Below are 19,892 nucleotides of genomic sequence, written 5' to 3' on the forward strand. Positions count from 1 at the left end.
TCAGTCCCGCCGGGACGTCGCCGACCAGAGGCGACCTCCTAGCAGGGGAGGTCGCCAAACCCCAGGCCCTGCGGGGCGGGCGCCCCGGGAGGGTGCTGGCGGGGCGAGGGGCGGGCGCTCAGGGCGCGGCCGGCGGCTACTCGTGGGCCGCACTGGGCCGGGGGTGCCCTCCCTCCGCCTCTTCCTCCGCGGGCCGGGCCGGGCCGGGGCGGAGCGGGGCGGCGGCATGGCGGGCCGGCGGGCCGGGGCCGGGACCGGGGTCCGGACGCTGCTGGCGCTGCTGGCGCTGCGGGCGCTCGGCGCCGCGGCGCACCCACAGTGCCTGGACTTCAGGCCGCCCTTCCGGCCGCCGCAGCCGCTGCGCTTCTGCGCGCAGTACTCGGCCTTCGGCTGCTGCGCTCCCGAGCACGACGCGGCGCTGGCCCGGCGCTTCGGGGCCCTGGCGGCGCGCGTGGACGCCGCGATTTGGGCCGAGTGCGCCGGCTACGCGCTTGACCTGCTGTGCCAGGTGAGCGGGCGCGCGGGACGCGCGCCAGGGGCCTAGTTCCCAGATGGGAGGTCGGCTCTGGCAACCCCACTGGGGGAAGATCAAGAGTGGGCGACGGGCTTTGTAACCCGAGCCCCCCACCCCCACCGCAGGAGTAATTGGGCACGGGGCAGGGATTCGGGCATCCTGGGATGGCTCTGGGCTTTGCCATCATTAGCTTTGTGACTTGGGCTTTCTCTGGGCCTCGGTTTCCCCGCCTGATGAGATCATCACTCCCTCAGAGTTTGGGGGCTCTTCTGCCCTGGCACCGCTTAAAGACCCCCAGTGCCGCGGCCCTGGAGAGCCCTGCCCTTGTCGGAGTACCAGGGTGGGAAGCCTTTGTCCCGCTCGGGACTCCCCTGCGCTGCCCCCCGGGGAGATGCGAGCCGCAGACCCCTGCAGAGGGCATGGTCAAAGCGCTGGGCTTGGGTTTGTCGAGGGGTTTGGGGGCACACTGCTCCCAGTGAGGGCCCTTCCCCCAACCTGAAGGAGCTGTCTGACAGCCCCTCAGTACTCCGGGATCCTGACGTGCACTGGTGCTCGATCCTGGGTGACCCCTGGTGCTGAGATGTCCCAGGTGATTCCAGACCATACCTTGGTTTGTGCTGTGCCCTTTCCCTGGGATGGCACTCCCACCCGGCGTAGGCATAGGCGCTCTCATCCTCCAAGACCACCCCAGTGAGATCCCTTTGGTGAAACCCCTCTCCCCCTGTGGGGGCTGAGGCCCTGCTTCTGCTCACACCAGACTGTGCCTTAGCTGTTCGTTTTCCTGCTTCCGGAGTGCCTGAGCAGAAGCCCTGGCCGGCAATGGGTCAAGGCTGAGAAGTCCTAAGGCTGGCCCTGGCCCCGCACCCGGACAGTGAGAGGACCCGTGGGTGGAGGGGTCCTGCCCACACAGCACAGAGTCGTAGCCTTCAGCCGGCAGGGGCAGGCGCTGATGGGAGGAGCGAGAGGGCTGGCTTAGATTCAGACATACTAGGGTTCGATCCTGGCTCTGCCACTTCCTGGCTTTGCAGCCCTGGGCAGGTCATCACGGCACTTCAGTTGCATCATGTTTACAACAGGGGCGATCCTAGCTTCCCCCCTAGGGTTGCCATGAAGACTAAATGACACATACTCAGGGCTCAGTGGACGATTCTGCCTGGGTTTCTCTCGGGCCTCCTTGGTCCCCACTGGCCGCCCAGCCCTGAGCAGGGACTGAGTGGGGCCTACAGGCTGATTCAGGGAACGCCCAGAGTGGCAGGGACTTGCTTGGTGGTCACACAACTCAGTGGTGGCCATGGTGGCACTTGGACCACAATCATTGCCATGTGAATGGGCCATCTGGGTAAGAAATAAGGGGGGGCTGGGGGCAGACAAGGAGGCAGACCCTGGGGAGCTCCAGAATGCAAGGGGGTGGGCAGCTGTCTTTTGGTGGACTCTGCTGAGCACCCACACTGTGCATCTCAGGGGAGCCAGAATGGTCTGGTCAAGGGTCCACCTAGCTCACCTGCCTGGGGACTCCTGGGGACCAGATCTTGTGGTCTTCCCACCCTGGTCACATAGCAGAGTACATGCATCCACTCCACTTCTTTTCATTGAGCATTTACTATGTGCCAGGCTCAGCAGGGCCCAAAGGTGTGCAGGTCTGAGGAGGGAGAAGGGAAGGGTCAGGCCTGCTACCCCGCCCCTGGCAGGAGGCTCCCCTCTCTCCTTGGGAACCTTCCCAGTATGGCCTGGCCTTGAGCAAGCCGTGGTAGAATGGCCACTAGCATCTCACCGCAGGCATCTCTGGGAGTGACCTCATGTCTGGAGCAAGCTTGGAGAGTACACCCAAGGCTGGATCACAGTTTCCCTGGCAGGGCCTCGTGGGAGGGAGGGAAGGAGAATGCTAGATGGGGGGTGGTATTCTCTGCAAGCCAAGGCTGCGTCTGGATTCAGCACCTCCTGATTTCCACGAGGGGAGGTGGCCAAGGTAACATATTTACAAGTTTCAGTCAATGACGGCATTCAGGGATCCACGTCTGCTTGGACTCCAGATGGGGAGAGAGACCATGAAACCATGCCTACGCCCAAAGTCCCCCCCCGAACCTGCCCCTATCTGGCACCCACAACTCCTCTAGATGCCCAGGATGGCTCCTTAGCCAGAGGGCAGTAGTCCTTCCTGGCCCCTTCAGACCCTTTCTTGGGGCTTTGCCCTCGTCCATCTGATGCCTGTGTCATTGGGAGAAGAGACAACTTGTGACACATGGCAGCTCAGGTCCCAGGTTGATGGGAGCCAGTCCACATAACGAACTTCCCGTGTAACTGGCCTCTTTAAGTACTAAAATCATCAAAGCATGGTTTCTGATAGAAGTCTGTGCAAAACATGCTCTGCAGGCTCAGGTACTGGGCAGACATTTCCTCGGAGCCTGTTAGGAGTTGGCCCTATGCTGGGTGCTGGGCCCAGAGGTAGTTGGCCAGTAGCAAGCTCAGTCTCAAAAGTCCCCTTGTTCAATTCAGGAGACAGACACACAGACACTTACCAGAATGGCCAAAAGGCTTCCCAAGGGTGACTGTGGAGCCCTAGTGAGAAAGGCCACACTCACCCTGAAAAGGTCAGGGAAGCCTTCTTGGAAGAGGGAACACTGAGTTGCCTTCTTGGTAGTCCATATTGTCTGAGAATTATTTCAACAAACACATGCATCATTTCAGTTTATTCCTCCCAATAATTCTATGAGGTTGGACTTTTTTCCCCTTTTATAGGTAAAGACATAGGCACAGAGAGGTTAAGGAAATTGCCCAAGGTCACTCAGGGAATGGTAGACTCAGTCTCCAGTGTGCTCTGACTCCAAAACCCCTCTCTTAATCACTTTGCCTGCCTTCTTGAAGCCCCACCGTGTGCTGGGCCCTGGGGTCCCTGCCCTGGATGGTCTCACAGCCTATGGGGTGACACACAGAGATAATTAAGTCCTCGTCAAGCAGACCAGCTGAGCAGTGGGGGGGTGACAGCAGAAGTGGAGAGCTCACGCTGCAAGCGACAGAATTACAGTTTGGTGAATGTTGTGTCTGAGATATGGACAGAGAGCTGTAGGAGCATCCACAAGGGCTGGGGGATCAGGGCCCTGAGAGAATAGAGGTGTAAGGGAAGACTGTTGAGTTGCGCTTTGAGTCATGAATAGGAGTTCGCCAGATGCAGAAGTGGGCGAAGAGGGAACGTCCTATAAGAGAATATTGTGTACAAAGACTCAGTCTTCCTGGGAAACTCCCTGGCGGTCCAGTGATAGGACTCAGCATTTTCACTGCTGAGGGCCCGGGTTCAATCCCTGGTCGGGGAACTCAGATCCCACAAGCTGCATGGCGCAGCCAAAAAAAAAATAGACTTGGTCTTCCTAAAGAGTAGACGGTGGACGTAAGAAGCCTTCGGGGGCTTCCCTGGTGGCGCAGTGGTTGAGAGTCCGCTTGCCGATGCAGGGGACGAGGGTTCGTGCCCCGGTCCGGGAGGATCCCACATGCCGCGGAGCGGCTGGGCCCGTGAGCCATGGCCGCTGAGCCTGTGCGTCCGGAGCCTGTGCTCCGCCACGGGAGAGGCCACAGCAGTGAGAGGCCCGCGTACCGCAAAAAAAAAAAAAAAAAAAAAAAAAGAAGAAGCCTTCGGGACTCAGGACAATGGATCATGAGTGTCAGTGACGGCACATTGGCGACCTCGGGGCAGTAATCTGGGCAGGCTGTCTGCCCCTGTGCTGAAAGGCCCAGACAGCCGAGCAATGTGATACTGGGTTGCTTTTCCGTGGGTTTTCTGCTGCCTTGCCCTCACTGACCACCGTGAGGCTGGTTGCCGACTGAACTCCTTGCAGCAGCGACCGCTGCACCCTCTTGTCACTTCCTGGTCTGGACTACTCAGGCCTGGGCACCAGGCTTGTCTTGTGTGTAAGTAAGAGTGTATGGGTCATGAGTAAGGGTTGGCCGGACCCTGTGCTTTGACGCATGGATGCTGAAATTCCAGCCTGGCTCCCTGGAGGCCCTCCCTGCTCCATCTCTAGTTCTGGGTGGGGTTTTGATGAGTGGAGGGCACTCAGATTGGCTTCCAGAAGTCTGTTTTGCTCCCCACTGTGTCTCTGGAGCCGAGGACAGTGCCTGGCACAGAGTCGGTACCCAGTAAACACTTGTTGAATGAAACTCTGCTGAGTAATCTGAGAAAAGCCCTGGTCCGGGCATCGTGAGGCCTGGGTCTGAGCCTTGGCTTGGCCACTTTTTGGCACCTGGCCTTCTTTAAGCCTCAGATTCTCATCTATACAGTAGAAATCACAATGACCCTACCTCACAATGACTAAATGAGGCGTGTGCGCACACAGACCCTCCCTGGTCCACCCACGGCTGCTGGCTGGACTCACAGGGGGCTCCAGGGGAACCGTGGGAGAGGTGGCGCTGCACAGAGGCCAGGACCTGGCCGTCTGGAACATGTGGAAACGCTCTCCCTGTCTGGGCCTGGGCAGTACTGACCAGACCCACAAGCACGTCACCAAGTGGCCCTCGGCCCCACAGTAGCAGTAGTTGGGCCAGGAGGACAGGCCGTGGTGTGACCAAAAGCCACAATCATGTAAAGGGAGGGTACGGCCCCTGGCCAGGAGCCTGAGAACACAGTCAGGAGGGCAGCCTGCCACCCTCTGCCCCTGAGGGCCTCCTGTTGGAACCCAGCCTGGCCCTGCCTGTGAGCGGGGAGCGTGTGCCTGTCTGCGCCTCCCCTGCTGTGGGAAGAGCATCCCCTGGTGCCTCGGGGGCCCAGGGTTGAGTCAGACCAGGCCTTGGCCTGGTGAGCTCACGCAGGGGGTGGGCGGGGGGGTATCAGACACATAAACAGTTACATATGCTCCGGTCAGAGGCTCGTGCCGAGGGAGTCCCTTAGAGAGCCTGGGGTGCTGAGGCCTCTGCTCTGGGGGGCTCTCAGCTCTCAGCTCTCAGGTGGGGGCACTGGAGCCTGAAGCTCGGAGAGGCCTGGTCACATGTGTTGCCACTGCCTGGGTTCCCAGAAAGCAGAACCTGGGGCAAAGCCCATGGCTCTTTCCCTTATTGGGGTGAGGGGACGCTGTAAGCAGAAGTGGCACAGGGCAGAGGGAGAGCCCAGTCAAGGATGCAGTTGCGAGTCGGCTGCCGCCCAACGTGACCGATGCTTGAATTGGCAAGACTGTGGTTCCAAGAAAGCACCCGAGCTGTGAATCAGGACTGTCCTGGGGGGGGGGCGGGGGGCAAGTCATCTGTCAGCTCCCTCCTCCCAGGGGTCAAAGGCCTGTCACATGAGGCATTAACCCCCCCACATTCCGGATGGGGCCCATGTGGGAGATGAGTGGGGTCCCAAGCGTCTCATCAACGGGGATGCCCTCGGTGGGAGGTGAGGGGTGAGCTACGGCTGTTGGGTTTTGCCCTGTGACGTTAGATCCCAGGACCCGTGAGGTCGAGCAGGTCTGAAGAGGTGCCCGGGGGTGGGGGGGTTCCTGATTCATTTATCTCACGGGACAACAGCTCTGGCAGCAGAGCACAGCCCCAGGGCCCTGCCTGGGAGGGGCTGAGCCCAAGGTGACTAAGAGATGGAGGAAGGTGTCCCGGCGGTCAGGGGGACATGTGGGCATGAGCGTAATCAACGCACTCACACGTGTACATGCACCAGCCTCCCCGGTGCTGGGAGGGTGCGGTCGGCCTGAGACCAAACCCAGATCCTCCATGCTGACCGACGGCGCTGGGTGACACTGGGGGGCCCGCACCTGGGTCTCCCCATCTGTAGCACTCTCACCCGCATGGGCTCTTTTTTTTTTTTTTTTGGCTGCATTGGGTCTTTGTTGCTGCGCGTGGCTTTCTCTAGTTGGGCCGAGCGGGGGCTACTCTTCGTTGCGGTGCGCGGGCTCTAGGCACGCGGGCCTCAGTAGCTGTGGCTCACGGGCTCTAGCGCGCAGGCTCAGTAGTTGTGGCTCACGGGCTTAGTTGCTCCGCGGCATGTGGGATCTTCCCGGACCAGGGCTCGAACCCATGTCTCCTGCATTGGCAGGGGGATTCTTAACCACCGCGCCACCAGGGAAGTCCCCCTTCATGGGCCCTTGTGATGATTAAATGAATAATGAGGGAGGAGACCTTATTCCCTGTTAAGGGCTGGTCTGGGCGGGTCAGTGCTCAGCACAGTCCCTAGGTATTCACTGTGGGCCTCCTATGTGCTAGACATGGTCTCAGCCTCTGGGATACGGCAGTGCCCAAGACAGGCAAAATTCCTGCCCTCATGGAATTTCGGTTCTGAGGAAGACAGACAATAAACATGTAAACACACTGATTTTATAATAATATCAGGGAATGTTAAGATTTTGTTTTTTAAGCCGAGTCAGAGGCCAGGAGGGAATGGGGGTGATGGCTGGGTGGTCAGGGAAGACTTCCTGGAGGTGCCCCTTGAGTAGGGATCTATAAAAAGTGGAGTGAGGGAATTCCCTGGTGGTCCAGTGGTTAAGACTCCGTGCTTCCAATGCAAGAGATGCAGGTTCGATCCCTGGTCGGGGAACTAACATCCTGCGTGCCATATGGTGTGGCCAAAATGTTAATTAATTTAAAAAATTTAAAAAGTGGAGTGAATCATGGAGGTATAGGGCAGAGGCAGCATATTAAAAGAGAAAGTGTATAAAGATGCCTCAGATCCTTTTCTGGCACACGGTAGGTGCTTAAGATTAGCTCCTGAAGCTGATGTTAGTAGAGTAGTAATAGTGTGGCTATTCTAACAGGAGCATCAAGGCGAGAGAGAAGGCATGAAGGTGAGGAGATACAGGTCCTGTGTAGCTGCTGCTGTAGTTGAGACAGTTGGTGGTAATGGACAGATGGCATCCTCCCATTTTACAGATCAGCAGACTGAGGTTCTAGGAGATGGGATGACCTGCCCGAGGTCACCCAGCTGGTAAGACCACCCCAGAGCATCCCTGAGCCATCCCTGTCTGTGCAGGAATGCTCGCCATATGCGGCCCACCTCTACGACGCGGAGGATCCATCCACACCCCTGAGGACCGTGCCCGGGCTCTGCGAGGACTACTGCCTGGACCTGTGGCAGTCGTGCCGGGTCCTCTTCCGCCACCTGTCGCCCGACCGCGAGCTCTGGACGCTGGAGGGCAACCGCGCCAAGTTCTGCCGCTACCTGTCCCTGGACGACACGGACTACTGCTTCCCGCGCCTGCTGGTCAACGAGAACCTCAACTCCAACCTGGGCCGTGTTGTGGCCGACGCCATGGGCTGCCTGCAGCTGTGTCTGGAGGAGGTGGCCAATGGGCTGCGCAACCCCGTGGCCATGGTCCACGCCCGGGACGGCTCCCACCGCTTCTTCGTGGCCGAGCAGCTGGGGCTGGTGTGGGTCTACCTGCCCGACCGCTCGCGGCTGGAGAAGCCCTTCCTGAACATCAGCCGGGCCGTGCTCACCTCGCCCTGGGAGGGTGACGAGCGGGGCTTCCTGGGCCTCGCCTTCCACCCCGGCTTCCGGCACAATGGCAAGCTCTACGTCTACTACTCAGTGGGTGTGGGCTTCCACGAGTGGATACGCATCAGCGAGTTCAGGGTCTCAGCGGAGGACGTGAACGCTGTGGACCACGACTCGGAGAGGTGGTTCCCGGGAGCCCAGGCGGGAGGGCCGGGGCCGCGAGCATGGATGAGCACTGGCGTGACCACATATGGCCAATTGGAGTTGTGCCCCCGCAGGAGTTGTGAAATATTTTGAATGTCACGCTTGGTGAGGGGGCCGAACCCCCTGTTCTGGGGTCGGGGGGTGGGTAGTTGCCAAACAGACATCACCGGGTCATGTCCAACTCCTGGATCAGGTACTTTAGATGGTGCATTTCATTTGGTTCTCATACAGCCCCATTTTACAGATGAGGAAGTGGAGGCTCAGAGAGGTGACGGGACTGTTAGGTCACACAGCTAGGAAGTGTCAGAGCTGGAACTCTGGTCTGTCTGCCTCCCTCCCTCCCAGGCCCAACCCACTGCTCGTACCAGGGCACTATGGCCCCAAGGCCCCAGTCTCACCTGGCCCCCCCTCCTATTTCTCACCTGGACCCTCTGCCACCCGGGCAGATTGCTCTCCTCCCCACCCTCCCCCAACAGGTTTTTCCGTTCCTTGCCTCCAGGCCTCTGCTACTCTCAACACCCAGCCTGCCCTCTGGGTATTAGTTATGCCCCAGCTGTTTTCAAAACAGGTTTGACCTAGCCTGGCAAGGAGGGTATGCCATAATCTGTCTCCAATGGGAAAATAAATCCTGTACCAGGTAACTCAAATAGGCAGAATTTGATACTGGGAATTAGTGCCTCGGGTGTTGGAAATGACGAAGAGCAACCTGGGGAAGAAGGGAGGCAACTCTGAGTTTAACAACCGGAGAGAGCTGCCTCCGTCTCTTGGGCTGTGAGAAGTGGGGTTACTGGAGCCGCTGAGCTGGGGCCACTTGGTGGAAGCTAGAGCCATGGTGGACCTGGGTCGGGGGGAGCTGGAGCCAGGTAGGAGGTACAGGGACTGCCAAGACACTGCCTGAAACGGACAGAGAGAGAGAGAGGGAGAAATACCGCTGCCTCTCCACCGGCTACTCCCCACTCCCCGCCCTCCAGTCTCTGGCCAGTGCCTTCCACTGGCTGAACCTAGCTGGAGGCCACGTAGCGGAGGAGCATGGGAAATGTAGTTTTCAGGAGCTGGCCCCCTGAAGTAGTGGAGCATGTAAGGGGAGGACCAGGACTGATCTGAGGGCAAATAGACAAATAATAGTGCATCATGCATTCAATAAAACTGTAAACTCTTGACAATGAACTTATAAAAAGAAGGAGTTAAATATGCTGGCTAATGTGAGGTCTAAGGTAGATTTTGCCTGTGAGCTTCCTGGCAGCCAGGGCAAAAGGAGAAAACATAATTCTCATGACCTCGTATGAGGCTGCACAACCAGTTCTCCAAGAGAGGCCAAGTTTATCACATGGATCTCACAGAGGGGAGAGAGAGGGACAGAGTGGATGTGTCTTCAATGGTGACTTTTAAAAATTGATTCCTGATGAAGACTGAAGGTGGAACACAAAATAAAAAGGTGAATATATTGCAGAGTTAGGGTTCAGCAAAGGCTCTATGGGGACCTCACAAGTAGTACAAGCCTAGAAATTGACTCTTGCAGGGGCCGAAGTAGTCACAGCTGGCTCAGGGCAGAGCCACAGGAGTGAGTGACCATCCTTGCCTGAGTCAGCTGTCAGTCTCCATTCTCAGGGCTGAGACCCCAATGGGAGATGGATGACCGACAGCCTGAGCTGTCCTCTCCATGGAGGACCTGGAGTTTGGGGTTGTGTATGACTTGCCAAGGTGTGTGTGTTGGCCTCACAATAGAAAGGCTTCTGGTCTTGGCTCGGAAGGTCCAAAGTCCTGGGTTCAAGTTGCTTGACATTTCTGTATCTTGGGTTTCTCATCTGTATTAATAAGGGCTTGGCAAGTCAGTCACCAATCCTGGAAAACCTAAACCAGCCTAAGCATTTCGATCAGAGGGAATTTAGTACAAGGAGTTGGCTAGAAAGGGATTGGGAGGGATGGAGAAGGAAAAGGGGACGGCCAGGTTACCTAAAGATGAGTGTCTGTGAGAAGCTAGAGGAACAAAAGGCAAAAGGGTCTTTGTGCTGCTGAGTTTTGCCCCTCCTGGTACCCAGAGGTCTGGCTGGAAACCCAGGAGTCCATCTTTGCCAGCCAGTGTTGCCCTTCCTGCCACCACTGCTTCTGGAGGCAGCACCAGAAACCAGGGACGTGTGGCCCCTCCCTTCTCCTTGCCTTCCATCCTCCGCTGGCAAGCCCCTCACCGGAAGCCAGCTGGCTGGCAGTATGATAGAAGGTTCCCGCCCTGGCAGGAAAGGAGGTTGCTGAGGAGTGAGTGTGACTGAGCACAACCCACACCATCCAGCCCAGCTCCTTAGAAGCTACAGCACATAATCAATGAGAGAGTGTGTCAGAGGTGCTCGGCTTAAGTGGCTGGCGTGTGGGTAGCTATGGTGATGAAGAAACCAGTTGTGCCAGTGATTGGGTCAACAGTTTCGCTTGATCCTAACAGGGCAGGTGCTAGCTGTGGGGAGAGTGGAAAAAGCGCTAGACCAGAACTAAAAGTCCTGAGTTCTAGTCCCAGCTCTGCTATCTATGGGCTGTGTGACCTTGGGCAAGTTGCTCAACCTCTCTGAGCCTCTCGGTTCTCATTGGCACAATGGCGTGAATTATTCCTCCTGCCCAGCCTGCCAGATCCTTATAAAAATCACCTGCTCTAAAGGATATGAAAAGTCTTTCCAACTATGAAATGGCATCCAGGGGACAGGAGGTTTTATTGCTGTGATCTTGTTTTGTGTTTTGGCTGAGGTTTTTTTTGGGGGGGGCGGGGTGCTTATCTTCTTTTAGGATAATCCTGGAGATCGAAGAACCAGCCTCGAACCATAATGGGGGCCAGCTGCTCTTTGGGGATGATGGGTACCTCTACATCTTTACTGGAGATGGCGGGATGGCTGGAGACCCCTTTGGAAAGTTTGGAAATGCTCAAAACAAGTATGTTCTGATTTGGTTGGCTGGTGGGTTGTTTTACATACTATCCTGGAGGGGGGGTTACTTCCTCAGCCACAAAGTGTAGGGTAGTAGAAAGGGCTTTGGACCCCAGCTCAGTCTGCAGCTAGATAGCTGGGGAACCCAGTCACTTCCTCTCATCAGTTAGAGAAGAAGAAGAAGAATTCCCATGGGGGGAATAATAATAGTCATCATCATCATCTAGTCAAGAAGAATAAAGGTGATCTCGTTGTCATGGGTACCTGAGAGGTGACATCACAGAGCCTCTGGGAAGATCAGATTTTCTCTGAAGTCTTCCCAGCCCCGCTGGAGCCAGAGGAAGGAAAAGGGTGTTTTCCAGACCTAATGGGGAGTGTGGGCTGGTTGGAGCAGTGCTGTATGGATGGGCATGTGGGTTTTCTGCCCCAAGGGTCACCCAAGATGGCCCAGAAATTGAAGCATTGTCTTTCTCTCAGTTCCTCACTTCTGGACTTGAGTAGATGGCCTGCCACCATTCCCCTCCCCCCCCCACACACACACACACGAGTCTCGTGCACATAGATGAGGATAACCAGGACTCTCAGGGCAGCCTCCTCCATTCTCTTAGTCAAAAATCACAAAACCTTCCTCAGCCCAGAAAGTAAAAATAGCGAGTATGAAGTTGATTACAGTAATTAAAGTGCTCCCAATTTGTGACTTGTGCTTTCATATGTGACAGTGTAAGAATCATTGCAGCTTTCTCATGTTTGGGATGTATTTAGACATGCAGTTGAGAAAATAGAAATTAAGGATTTGTGGATAATTGGACAGGACTTAAAATATTACTTTGCTGTTATGAGTTTTGCCCACTTATATATCAAAGCTTGGTGCGTGGTGTATGGGCTCCAGGGAGTAATCTGTAGCTTGGTGCTGAGCAGACGGGAGTATATGAGAGAAACTCACTGGGGCAAAACCTAGAAGTCCACAACAGGGGATTAACTGTGGGGCATCTACTGGGGGAGAGCATTTTATCATCATGAAAGAGAATACTTGTGAGGAGTCTTTAATGATGAGGGAAAAGCTTGGGTGCTGATGCTATGTGAGAATGATGGGGTACACAGTTGCATCACATGGGCGGACCAACCAGTCCTGCCTTGAAAAGCAAGCCAAAGGGAGTGCACCAAAATGCTAACAGCTAGGGGAAAACCACGCAGTAAGTAAGTGCATCAAAAAATCACAGATGAAGAGGGTGTACATCTTTAAGCATGTTGTAAGTTCCATCATGTGTCACTTTTGTTATGCAATGAATGAGACCCAAAAGCTGCTCACCCCCAGTGGCTGCATGGAGGTTAGGGCTGCACCCTGTTCTGCGCGGCTCTGGAGGGCACATCCTGAGGTCTCCTCGCTCCAAGGGCTCCAGAAGCTGATGTTGCATGGTGCCGAGGAGTGGCCTCGCTTCCAGTCCAGAGCTGCCTGAGGGATCTGGCAAGTTGACCCCTCTCAAAACGTGGGTTGCCTCATCTTTGAGATCAGGGTGGTGTGTGTGGAGTGTGGGGTGAATTAAACTGCTTCTGAGGCCTGTTTGGCTCTCTGACATGCTGCGATGGCACTGGGGGTGTATGAGAGAGATGACAAGTACCCCAGCCTCCCGTTTCCTGCTAAGATCCGAGGTGCTCTCTCTCCCCTCTCCCTGCCCTGCCCTGTACTCTTGTATGGGGCACTTGACTTTGATTGCAGGTATTCATTCATTCACTCAGCAAACACTTCATGAGCACCTGCTACACGCCAGTCACTGCGCTAGATGCTGGAAGAAAGCTGTAAATAGGAGTACTTTTTCTGGTATGATTTTCACCCTGTAGCACAGCCCTGTGAGTAGGCAGGGAAGAGAGGGAACAGGAGGACACCAAGGTCTGGGGAGATTAGAAAGTGTGGTAAAGAGCTTGGACTTCTGCAGCCAGGCTGCCGAGGCTGGATCCCAGTCCTATCATTCCCTGGGGGTGTAGCAACTGGGAATGTTTTATGACCTTTCTGAGCTCAGCTGCCCCATCTGTAAAAAGGGGATCACAGGGCTTCCCTGGTGTCGCAGTGGTTGAGAGTCCGCCTGCCGATGCAGGGGACACGGGTTCGTGCCCCAGTCCGGGAAGATCCCACGTGCCGCGGAGCGGCTGGGCCCGTGAGCCATGGCTGCTGAGCCTGCGCGTCCGGAGCCTGTGCTCCGCAACAGGAGAGGCCACAGCAGTGAGAGGCCCGTGTACCGCCAAAAAAAAAAAAAAGAAAAAACAAACAAAAAAAGGGAATCACAATAGCACCCACCTACCTAAAAGATTCGTTGTGAGGATGAAACAAAGCAATAGACGGTATGTATGCCCAATACTTAGGACAGGGCCTGGCACTTGGTAAGCTGCCCGATAAATGTCGAATGAATGAATGAGGTTACCCAGTTGGTAAGCGGCCACACAGCCGAGGCTCTCCTTGCCCCTGGCTTGGCCGTGGGCCCCGGCACCCCCGTCCCCTCACCTGCCCCGCGGTGCCCGAGCCCCTGGCGCGGGGAGACCCCGAGCCGGCTCCTTCTCTCTCCCGCCCGCAGGTCGGCGCTGCTGGGCAAGGTGCTGCGCATCGACGTGAACCGCAACGAGCGCGGCCCCCTCTACCGCATCCCGTCCGACAACCCGTTCGTGGGCGACCCCGCCGCGCGGCCAGAGGTCTACGCCCTCGGGGTGCGCAACATGTGGCGCTGCTCCTTCGACCGCGGCGACCCGGCGTCGGGCGCGGGCCGCGGGCGCCTCTTCTGTGGCGACGTGGGCCAGAACAAGTTCGAGGAGGTGGACCTGGTGGAGCGCGGCCGCAACTACGGCTGGCGCGCCCGCGAGGGCTTCGAGTGCTACGACCGCAAGCTGTGCGCCAACACCTCCCTCGGTGACCGCCCCCCGCGCCCTCGAGGACCTGTCTCCCCGGATCTGCCCCCCACTCCACGGCTGTGCGCCCGCGCCTCCCTCCGTGGCCAACCGCGCCCCCGACCGGGACTCCCTTGCCCGCGCAAACCCATGCCCTCCCCGCGCTTTACAAACTTGAAACACCACCCTTTCTGGTTGACTGTCTGGGGCCCCATCTCGGGCCCTCTCGGGAACCTCCCCCCACCCCCCCGCAAGACTCAGGACCACCCAAGAAGCCTTGTTGGGAACCGGCTGAAGACTCACCCAGCTTCTCCCGCCTCTGCAGATGATGTGCTGCCGATTTTCGCCTACCCGCACAAACTGGGCAAGTCGGTCACTGGGGGCTACGTGTACCGGGGCTGCGAGTACCCGAACCTGAACGGCCTCTACATTTTCGGAGACTTCATGAGCGGGTAAGTGGCCTGACAACAGTTCTGAGGGGGCAGGGACTGCAGAGGTGAAAGGTGGGGGAATGTACAACACCCTTGACAGACCCGGGGCCATCTGGCTCCTGGGAGCCAGGACCTGCCGTTGTGCCAACAGGCCAGAGAGGTCACCCTGCTGGAGACAGGGGAGCTGGGGCTCCAGCTGGGGTCTGCCTGATTCCCATGTTTTATGGCAGTGTTGCCTCCACTCACTGAGCCCCTAGAGGGTGTGTGTGCGTGTCTGGGAGAGGGGTTGGGATGAGTCACACCCCAAACAGGTTTCAGAGGGGGTAGAACATACCTCCCAAGCCTGCTGTGGGTCAAACTCCCTCCCCAGGGGAGCTTATGGAGACTCATGACCATCTCCTCCTGTTGTATAGAGGGGAAAACTGAGGACCAGAGAGGCCCAGGGAAGCTATACACCTGGCGTGATGTTTAAAAGTACAGCTGAGATGGCCTATGTTCAAAGCCTGGCACACTTATTAGCCATGTGACCTTGAGCCGGTTACTTCACCACTCTGTGCTTTAGTTTCCTCATCTGCAAAATGATAATAGTACCTGCTTACTAGGGTTGTTTGAGACCTGTTCATACATATACAGCACTTGGAATCTAGAACGTGCTCAATTTCTGTGTTTTGTTTGTTTGTTTGTTTGCTTGTTTAATAAGGTGGAAGGATCTGTTGGTTACCTAAAGACCCTTCCAGCCTCATGTGAAATGAATTTTTTGTTTGTTGTTTGTTTGTTTGCCACACCGTGCAGCTTGTAGGATCTTAGTTCCCTGACCAGGGATTGAACCCGGGCCCCCTGTAGTGGAAGCATGGAATTCTAACCACTGGACCACCAGTTCTTAATTATTCCCACCCTAGCCTCTCCATGTAAGGGCAGCTGAACTGGGTCCCTCGGGAGAGGAAATAAGAAGCCCAAGGCTGGCAGAATTCTTACCTCTTCCAGGCTGCTGACCTAGGGTGGCTTTGTGGCCAGTGCATCTACAGCTGGAGCTGACAGAGAACCCTGACCTGGGCCTCTGGTTGCTGGGTCCTTCTCCCAGCTTAGCATCTCCCCCTGGGACTCAGTTATCCCATCTGGAAAATGGGTCTAGATGAAACCCTTTTTTTTACCCCGATTCTCCTTTTTCCCTTCTGCAGTCCCCCAGGAGTGCCCAAGCCACCTGAACTCAGAAATTCAATGAATTTTGCCAATACTTCCCAAACCCCTCTGCTGGGTCAGGCTTCGTGCCAGGGCCAAAGCAACAGAGTTGACGAGTACCTTGTACCCAAGTCAGGGAGACAGACCCACACTCGGTCCACTCGAGTCCGGCCTCAGAGAGCCTGTGAGCAGTGCTGGGGAAGCCCAGCACAGGGGCAGTCAGGAGGGCTTCCCAGAGGAGGGGATGACCGAGCAGGGCCTGAAAGTATCAATAGGTGATTGACAGGCATAGAAGGGAGTAAGGGACAAGATCAACATTTTCTGAAGATGCCAAATTCTCCATTTCACGCTCCGAAGTGGAGGCAGCTCCAAAGTATGTGGAAACTCCTGGGCACCAGCCTTGGAGGCTTCTGAACTGGAAGTCAGCTGCTGACTGCCTCCTGCTGGTCAGCAGGTGGGGTTGAGCTGAGGGGGCAGGGACCAAGCTGGTCTTGTTCAACCCTGTGCTTCTCCTGGTACGTAGCAGGTGTTCAGTAAAGCCTGCACCTGAGTCCGGCTTCATGGATGTGCGGCCTGTGCGCTTACGCGGGGCTCCGTCTCAGAAGTGCCCATGCTTGGTTTAACGCTCTGCTGTTACTGTCTTGAAATTTTTAGTACTTTTTGAACAAGGGGCCCTGAATGCTCACTTTTCACTGGACCCTGCAAGTTATGTATGGTCCTGGTTGCATGGGTAATAGATGATTGGATGGATGGATTGGTGGGTGGGGTTCCCTCGGGCACCCTGCCAGGCATGACCCCACAGCCCATCCTCCTTTGCAGGCGCCTGATGTCCCTCCGAGAGAACCTGGGGACAGGCCAGTGGCGGTACAACGAGATCTGCATGGGCCGTGGCCAGACCTGTGCGTTCCCGGGCCTCATCAACAACTACTATCCACACATCATCTCCTTCGCGGAGGACGAGGCCGGTGAGCGCTCCTGAGGCCTCTCCATCCAGGCTGCCAATGCCTGGGACTGTGCCCCACCCCATGGGTCCTTCCGGCCTGGGATTCCAGGGATGGCATCTCAGGCCTGAAATCACCCTCTGGCTGGAGAGTGACGTGTTCAGAGGGCTTGAGCCTTGCTTCGGTGTCAGTTCTCACTCATCTGAGCTTCCATTTCCTTATCTGGAAGTTGGGAGCAGTGGTCCCCGTCCTTCCCTTTCCCCAACTCTCACCCTGGACAGGGTTGCCAGGAGGGATAGTGTGACCCCACAGGTAAGAGTCCAGGGCAGTTATGGGACCAGGAAAGGATCTGTGATGGTGGAAATGCAGGCAGGTGGGGGAAGGCGTGCCTCCCTGGGGACCTCCAGCTCCCTGGGTTCCTGATGGCAAATGTATCGAGGCCTATAAATGAAGCCGCACTGTCTTCAGAAAGTGGTGGGCACCGCTTTCTTGCCTGTTAGTGGGTCCCCCATTCAGGCACTTGTGTTTTCAATGCAAGGAACAGAGGGGGAGGGGAGAGGAAGAAGGACCATGGAGGCTGGATCCCGCCTTTGTCCTTGGCCCCGGATTGTCCCCGGACAAAAGCTGAGGGGCCCCCAGTGAGGCCTGGTGGATGCTTGGCCAGGTTACTAAGCAACGCCTTCCCAGGGGCCTTTCGAGAGGTGTCCCCTGCAGGGCCCAGTGCCCAGAGCCCCCAGGCCTGAGTCTGGGAAACCTTTGTTGAACCGATACCCGTCAGAGTCTAAATTTTCAAAAGGGCAGCCTCAGACCCCACCACCCTCCCCGAGCCCACTGGGCCCTTGAAAGCCATTTCTTTTGGTCATTAGGGAGTTAACATGTTTTGGAATCGGGGGATGCCCTCCCCCCACCCGCCTCCCCCTCCAGAGCCCAGACCCAGAGGAGGGCCTGGAAAGCGCAGTTCCCAGGGGGCCCTTCCTCAGCCCTCTGAGTGACACCAAGGGATGGACAGCCAGGAGGAGGCCCCTCAAAGACAGACAGCCCAGGGATAGCACGTTGGTGAGTTGGGCAGGCGGCCCCGGAGCCACAGAGACCTGGGAGTCCGATGCCAGCAAACCTCTCCCAGCTCCCTCTGGCCTCTGCCTCTCTGCTTGATCTTCTGACACATGCAAATTGCAAAACAAGGACCTCTGCTGGCCCAGGGTCCTCCAGGGACAGTCCATACCGCAGACACCAGGAGGGTAGTGTGGCCCTGGGCAGGGCTTAGCAGTGCCACGGGGGCTCCGCACCCATGCACGGGGTTGGGGGTTTCCTGCAGATTAAGGCTGGATGGGGCCTTGGGGTGCACCCGGTCCAATGCTGTCACTTTACAGATGGGGAAACTGAGGCTGACTTTTCCTGCCTGGTCGTGGGGTGGGGAGCACTGGACATAGCCTGGCCCCTGGAGGCTTCCCAGAGCAGGACCTCAAGCTCAAGCTTGGTCAGGCAAAGGCAGACAATGGAGAAGGGCATCCAGGCCAAGGGAGCAGCATGTGCGGGGAGCTCCGAGCTGCTCCAGCGCCTGGAGCATAGGGTCAAGGAGGGCTGCACAGCCAGGGAGGGGACAGTGGCTGCTCCCAAGGGCCTCTCTCCAGAAGGGAGCCCAGAAAGGGAAGTAAGGTTCAAAGCCACATGCAAATGCATAGCTGTGCCTGTGGACTCTCCTGCAGGGACCTGCTTGCCAGGGGCCCTGCTCCCTCCCACAGGGCGCATCACACCTTGTGGGCCTATTCCTTCCCCCACCAACTTGCCCCCCGCCCCCGCTCCCATCGGCCCTGCTCCCACCGCCCAGCAAGTCAGGGATGGTGCTCCTGGAGGGAGGTCAGGGGCCATTGACCACTCAGCATCCTGCCCTCCCCAGCCCCCAGCTCCCCGCCACAGCTGGTCTACCCCAGTTGCACAGGTCACCTCTCAAGTGTCTTCCCCTTCCAGAATTCCCCAGGTTTCCTGGGCCTTGATTCTCAAACAACTCCCTCATGCAGCCCTCCCTGACTGCACCAGTCACCAGGGACATGCTTTCCTTCAAGCTCCCTTCTCACTGTCTCTATTGGCCTCTCCTTGGGGAAACCACCCCCGCCCCCATCCTTGGGAGGGCTGTCCGCTGCCTCTTACAAGGACGGAAGGTATTAGCATGGCTGAACCACCACAATGAGCCACATGTGGCCTGTGTCTGGGCCTCCCAGCTACCACGTCTCCTACATTAGCGTGGGCTTGGGGACAGCAGACGTTTCTGAGTTCCAGGCCTGCTTAACCATTCACCAGTTGCGTGACTTTGGGCAAGTCACTTGACCTCTCTGAGCCTCTGTTTTCTCATCTGGAAGCTGAGAATAATGATGCTTAATTCCTGGGCATGGGTACCTGTGGCAACAAGGGCCAGGGGGCAGGATGGGGGTGAGGAGAGAGCAGAGAACTCAATTTCCCTGAGAGCATCCCTGGTACCAGGTGCTCATAATTCCATTTCTACAAACAGAGGCTCTGCGTGGGGCTGTCCCGGAGCTGCTGGAGCTCACACGGGGCCAAGTGCAGGGGCTGGGATTCACACTAGAGGCTCCCGAAGCACGAACTCTTCTGCCCCTGCTACTAGCCTGGGAGGTGTCTGCTGGTCAGTGGAGAGAGACTGTGTCCCCAGGGACTTGGCAGGACCTGGACCCTGGGCAACGATGACAATAACAACAGCAATAATAGTTAAAACTGATGGAGCATCTACTACATGCTCTTTTCATCCTCACAACAGCCCTATGAGGCCGGCCCATTTTGGGGATGAGGAAGCTGAGTCAGCAGTCAGTGGGGAGCTGGGCTGTGGACCTCCGCTGGTGCTCAGAGGTGTGTGATCCTGGGCATGAAACCCAGGCAGGGACCAGAGGTGGGGCTGGGTCACCAGGGAGGAGACAAGAGTCCAGAGGTCAGAGCCTGGGAGGGTCCAGGCAGAGCAGCCGGCAGCCCGGGAGGCTGTGCTGCAGAGGCCCCTGGGCACATCTGGATGCCTTTCTCAGCCTCAGTTTCCAGTTCTGGGGACTGGAGAGTTACACGGACCTGCAGCATCTCCCCTCCTGGCTCACTGAGGTTGGGGTGCACCTCAGAGCTGAGGTGGGGCCGTGGGGCTGGCCGGGATGGTATTGCAGGCAGTGTTCTCACGTCTTGCCTCGTTTCTTGTCCAAGGGGAGCTGTACTTCATGTCAACGGGCATGCCGAGTGCCACAGTAGCACGTGGGGTTGTCTACAAAGTGATCGACCCCTCCAGGTGAGTCCCCCCCACCCCACCCCCGTCATGGCCTCAGCTCCTACCGTCTGCCAGGAGCCCTCCCCTCCATTACCTCATTTCCCCTCTCTACCACTCCTTAAGGTGGTTGTGGTTAATATGCCCATTTTTCAGATGAGAAAACTGAGGCCCAGAGAGGGGAA

The 19,892-nt window shown here is 57.1% G+C and overlaps 1 protein-coding gene across 8 annotated transcripts in view; it reads left to right on the plus strand.

Moving 5' to 3' along the window:
• The first annotated feature begins 203 nt into the window (after positions 1–203).
• Positions 204–19,892, plus strand: part of HHIPL1 (HHIP like 1) — a 30,516-nt gene continuing 10,827 nt past the window's right edge. For all 8 annotated transcript variants that reach the window (XR_014015389.1, XR_014015390.1, XR_014015391.1 and 5 more), the window contains exons 1-7: positions 204–508; positions 7,455–8,101; positions 10,893–11,036; positions 13,597–13,925; positions 14,229–14,355; positions 16,333–16,478; positions 19,650–19,731. Coding sequence is in view for 2 of the 8 variants with exons in the window: in XM_081228890.1 (XP_081085016.1) it covers positions 227–508; positions 7,455–8,101; positions 10,893–11,036; positions 13,597–13,925; positions 14,229–14,355; positions 16,333–16,478; positions 19,650–19,731 (1,757 nt within the window). In the remaining 6 variants the exon portion in view is untranslated. The remainder of the gene's footprint in view (positions 509–7,454; positions 8,102–10,892; positions 11,037–13,596; positions 13,926–14,228; positions 14,356–16,332; positions 16,479–19,649; positions 19,732–19,892) is intronic.

The sequence above is a fragment of the Mesoplodon bidens genome (genome assembly GCF_964165515.1).
Source record: "Mesoplodon bidens genome assembly, chromosome: 3".
Lineage (NCBI taxonomy): Eukaryota > Metazoa > Chordata > Mammalia > Artiodactyla > Ziphiidae > Mesoplodon > Mesoplodon bidens.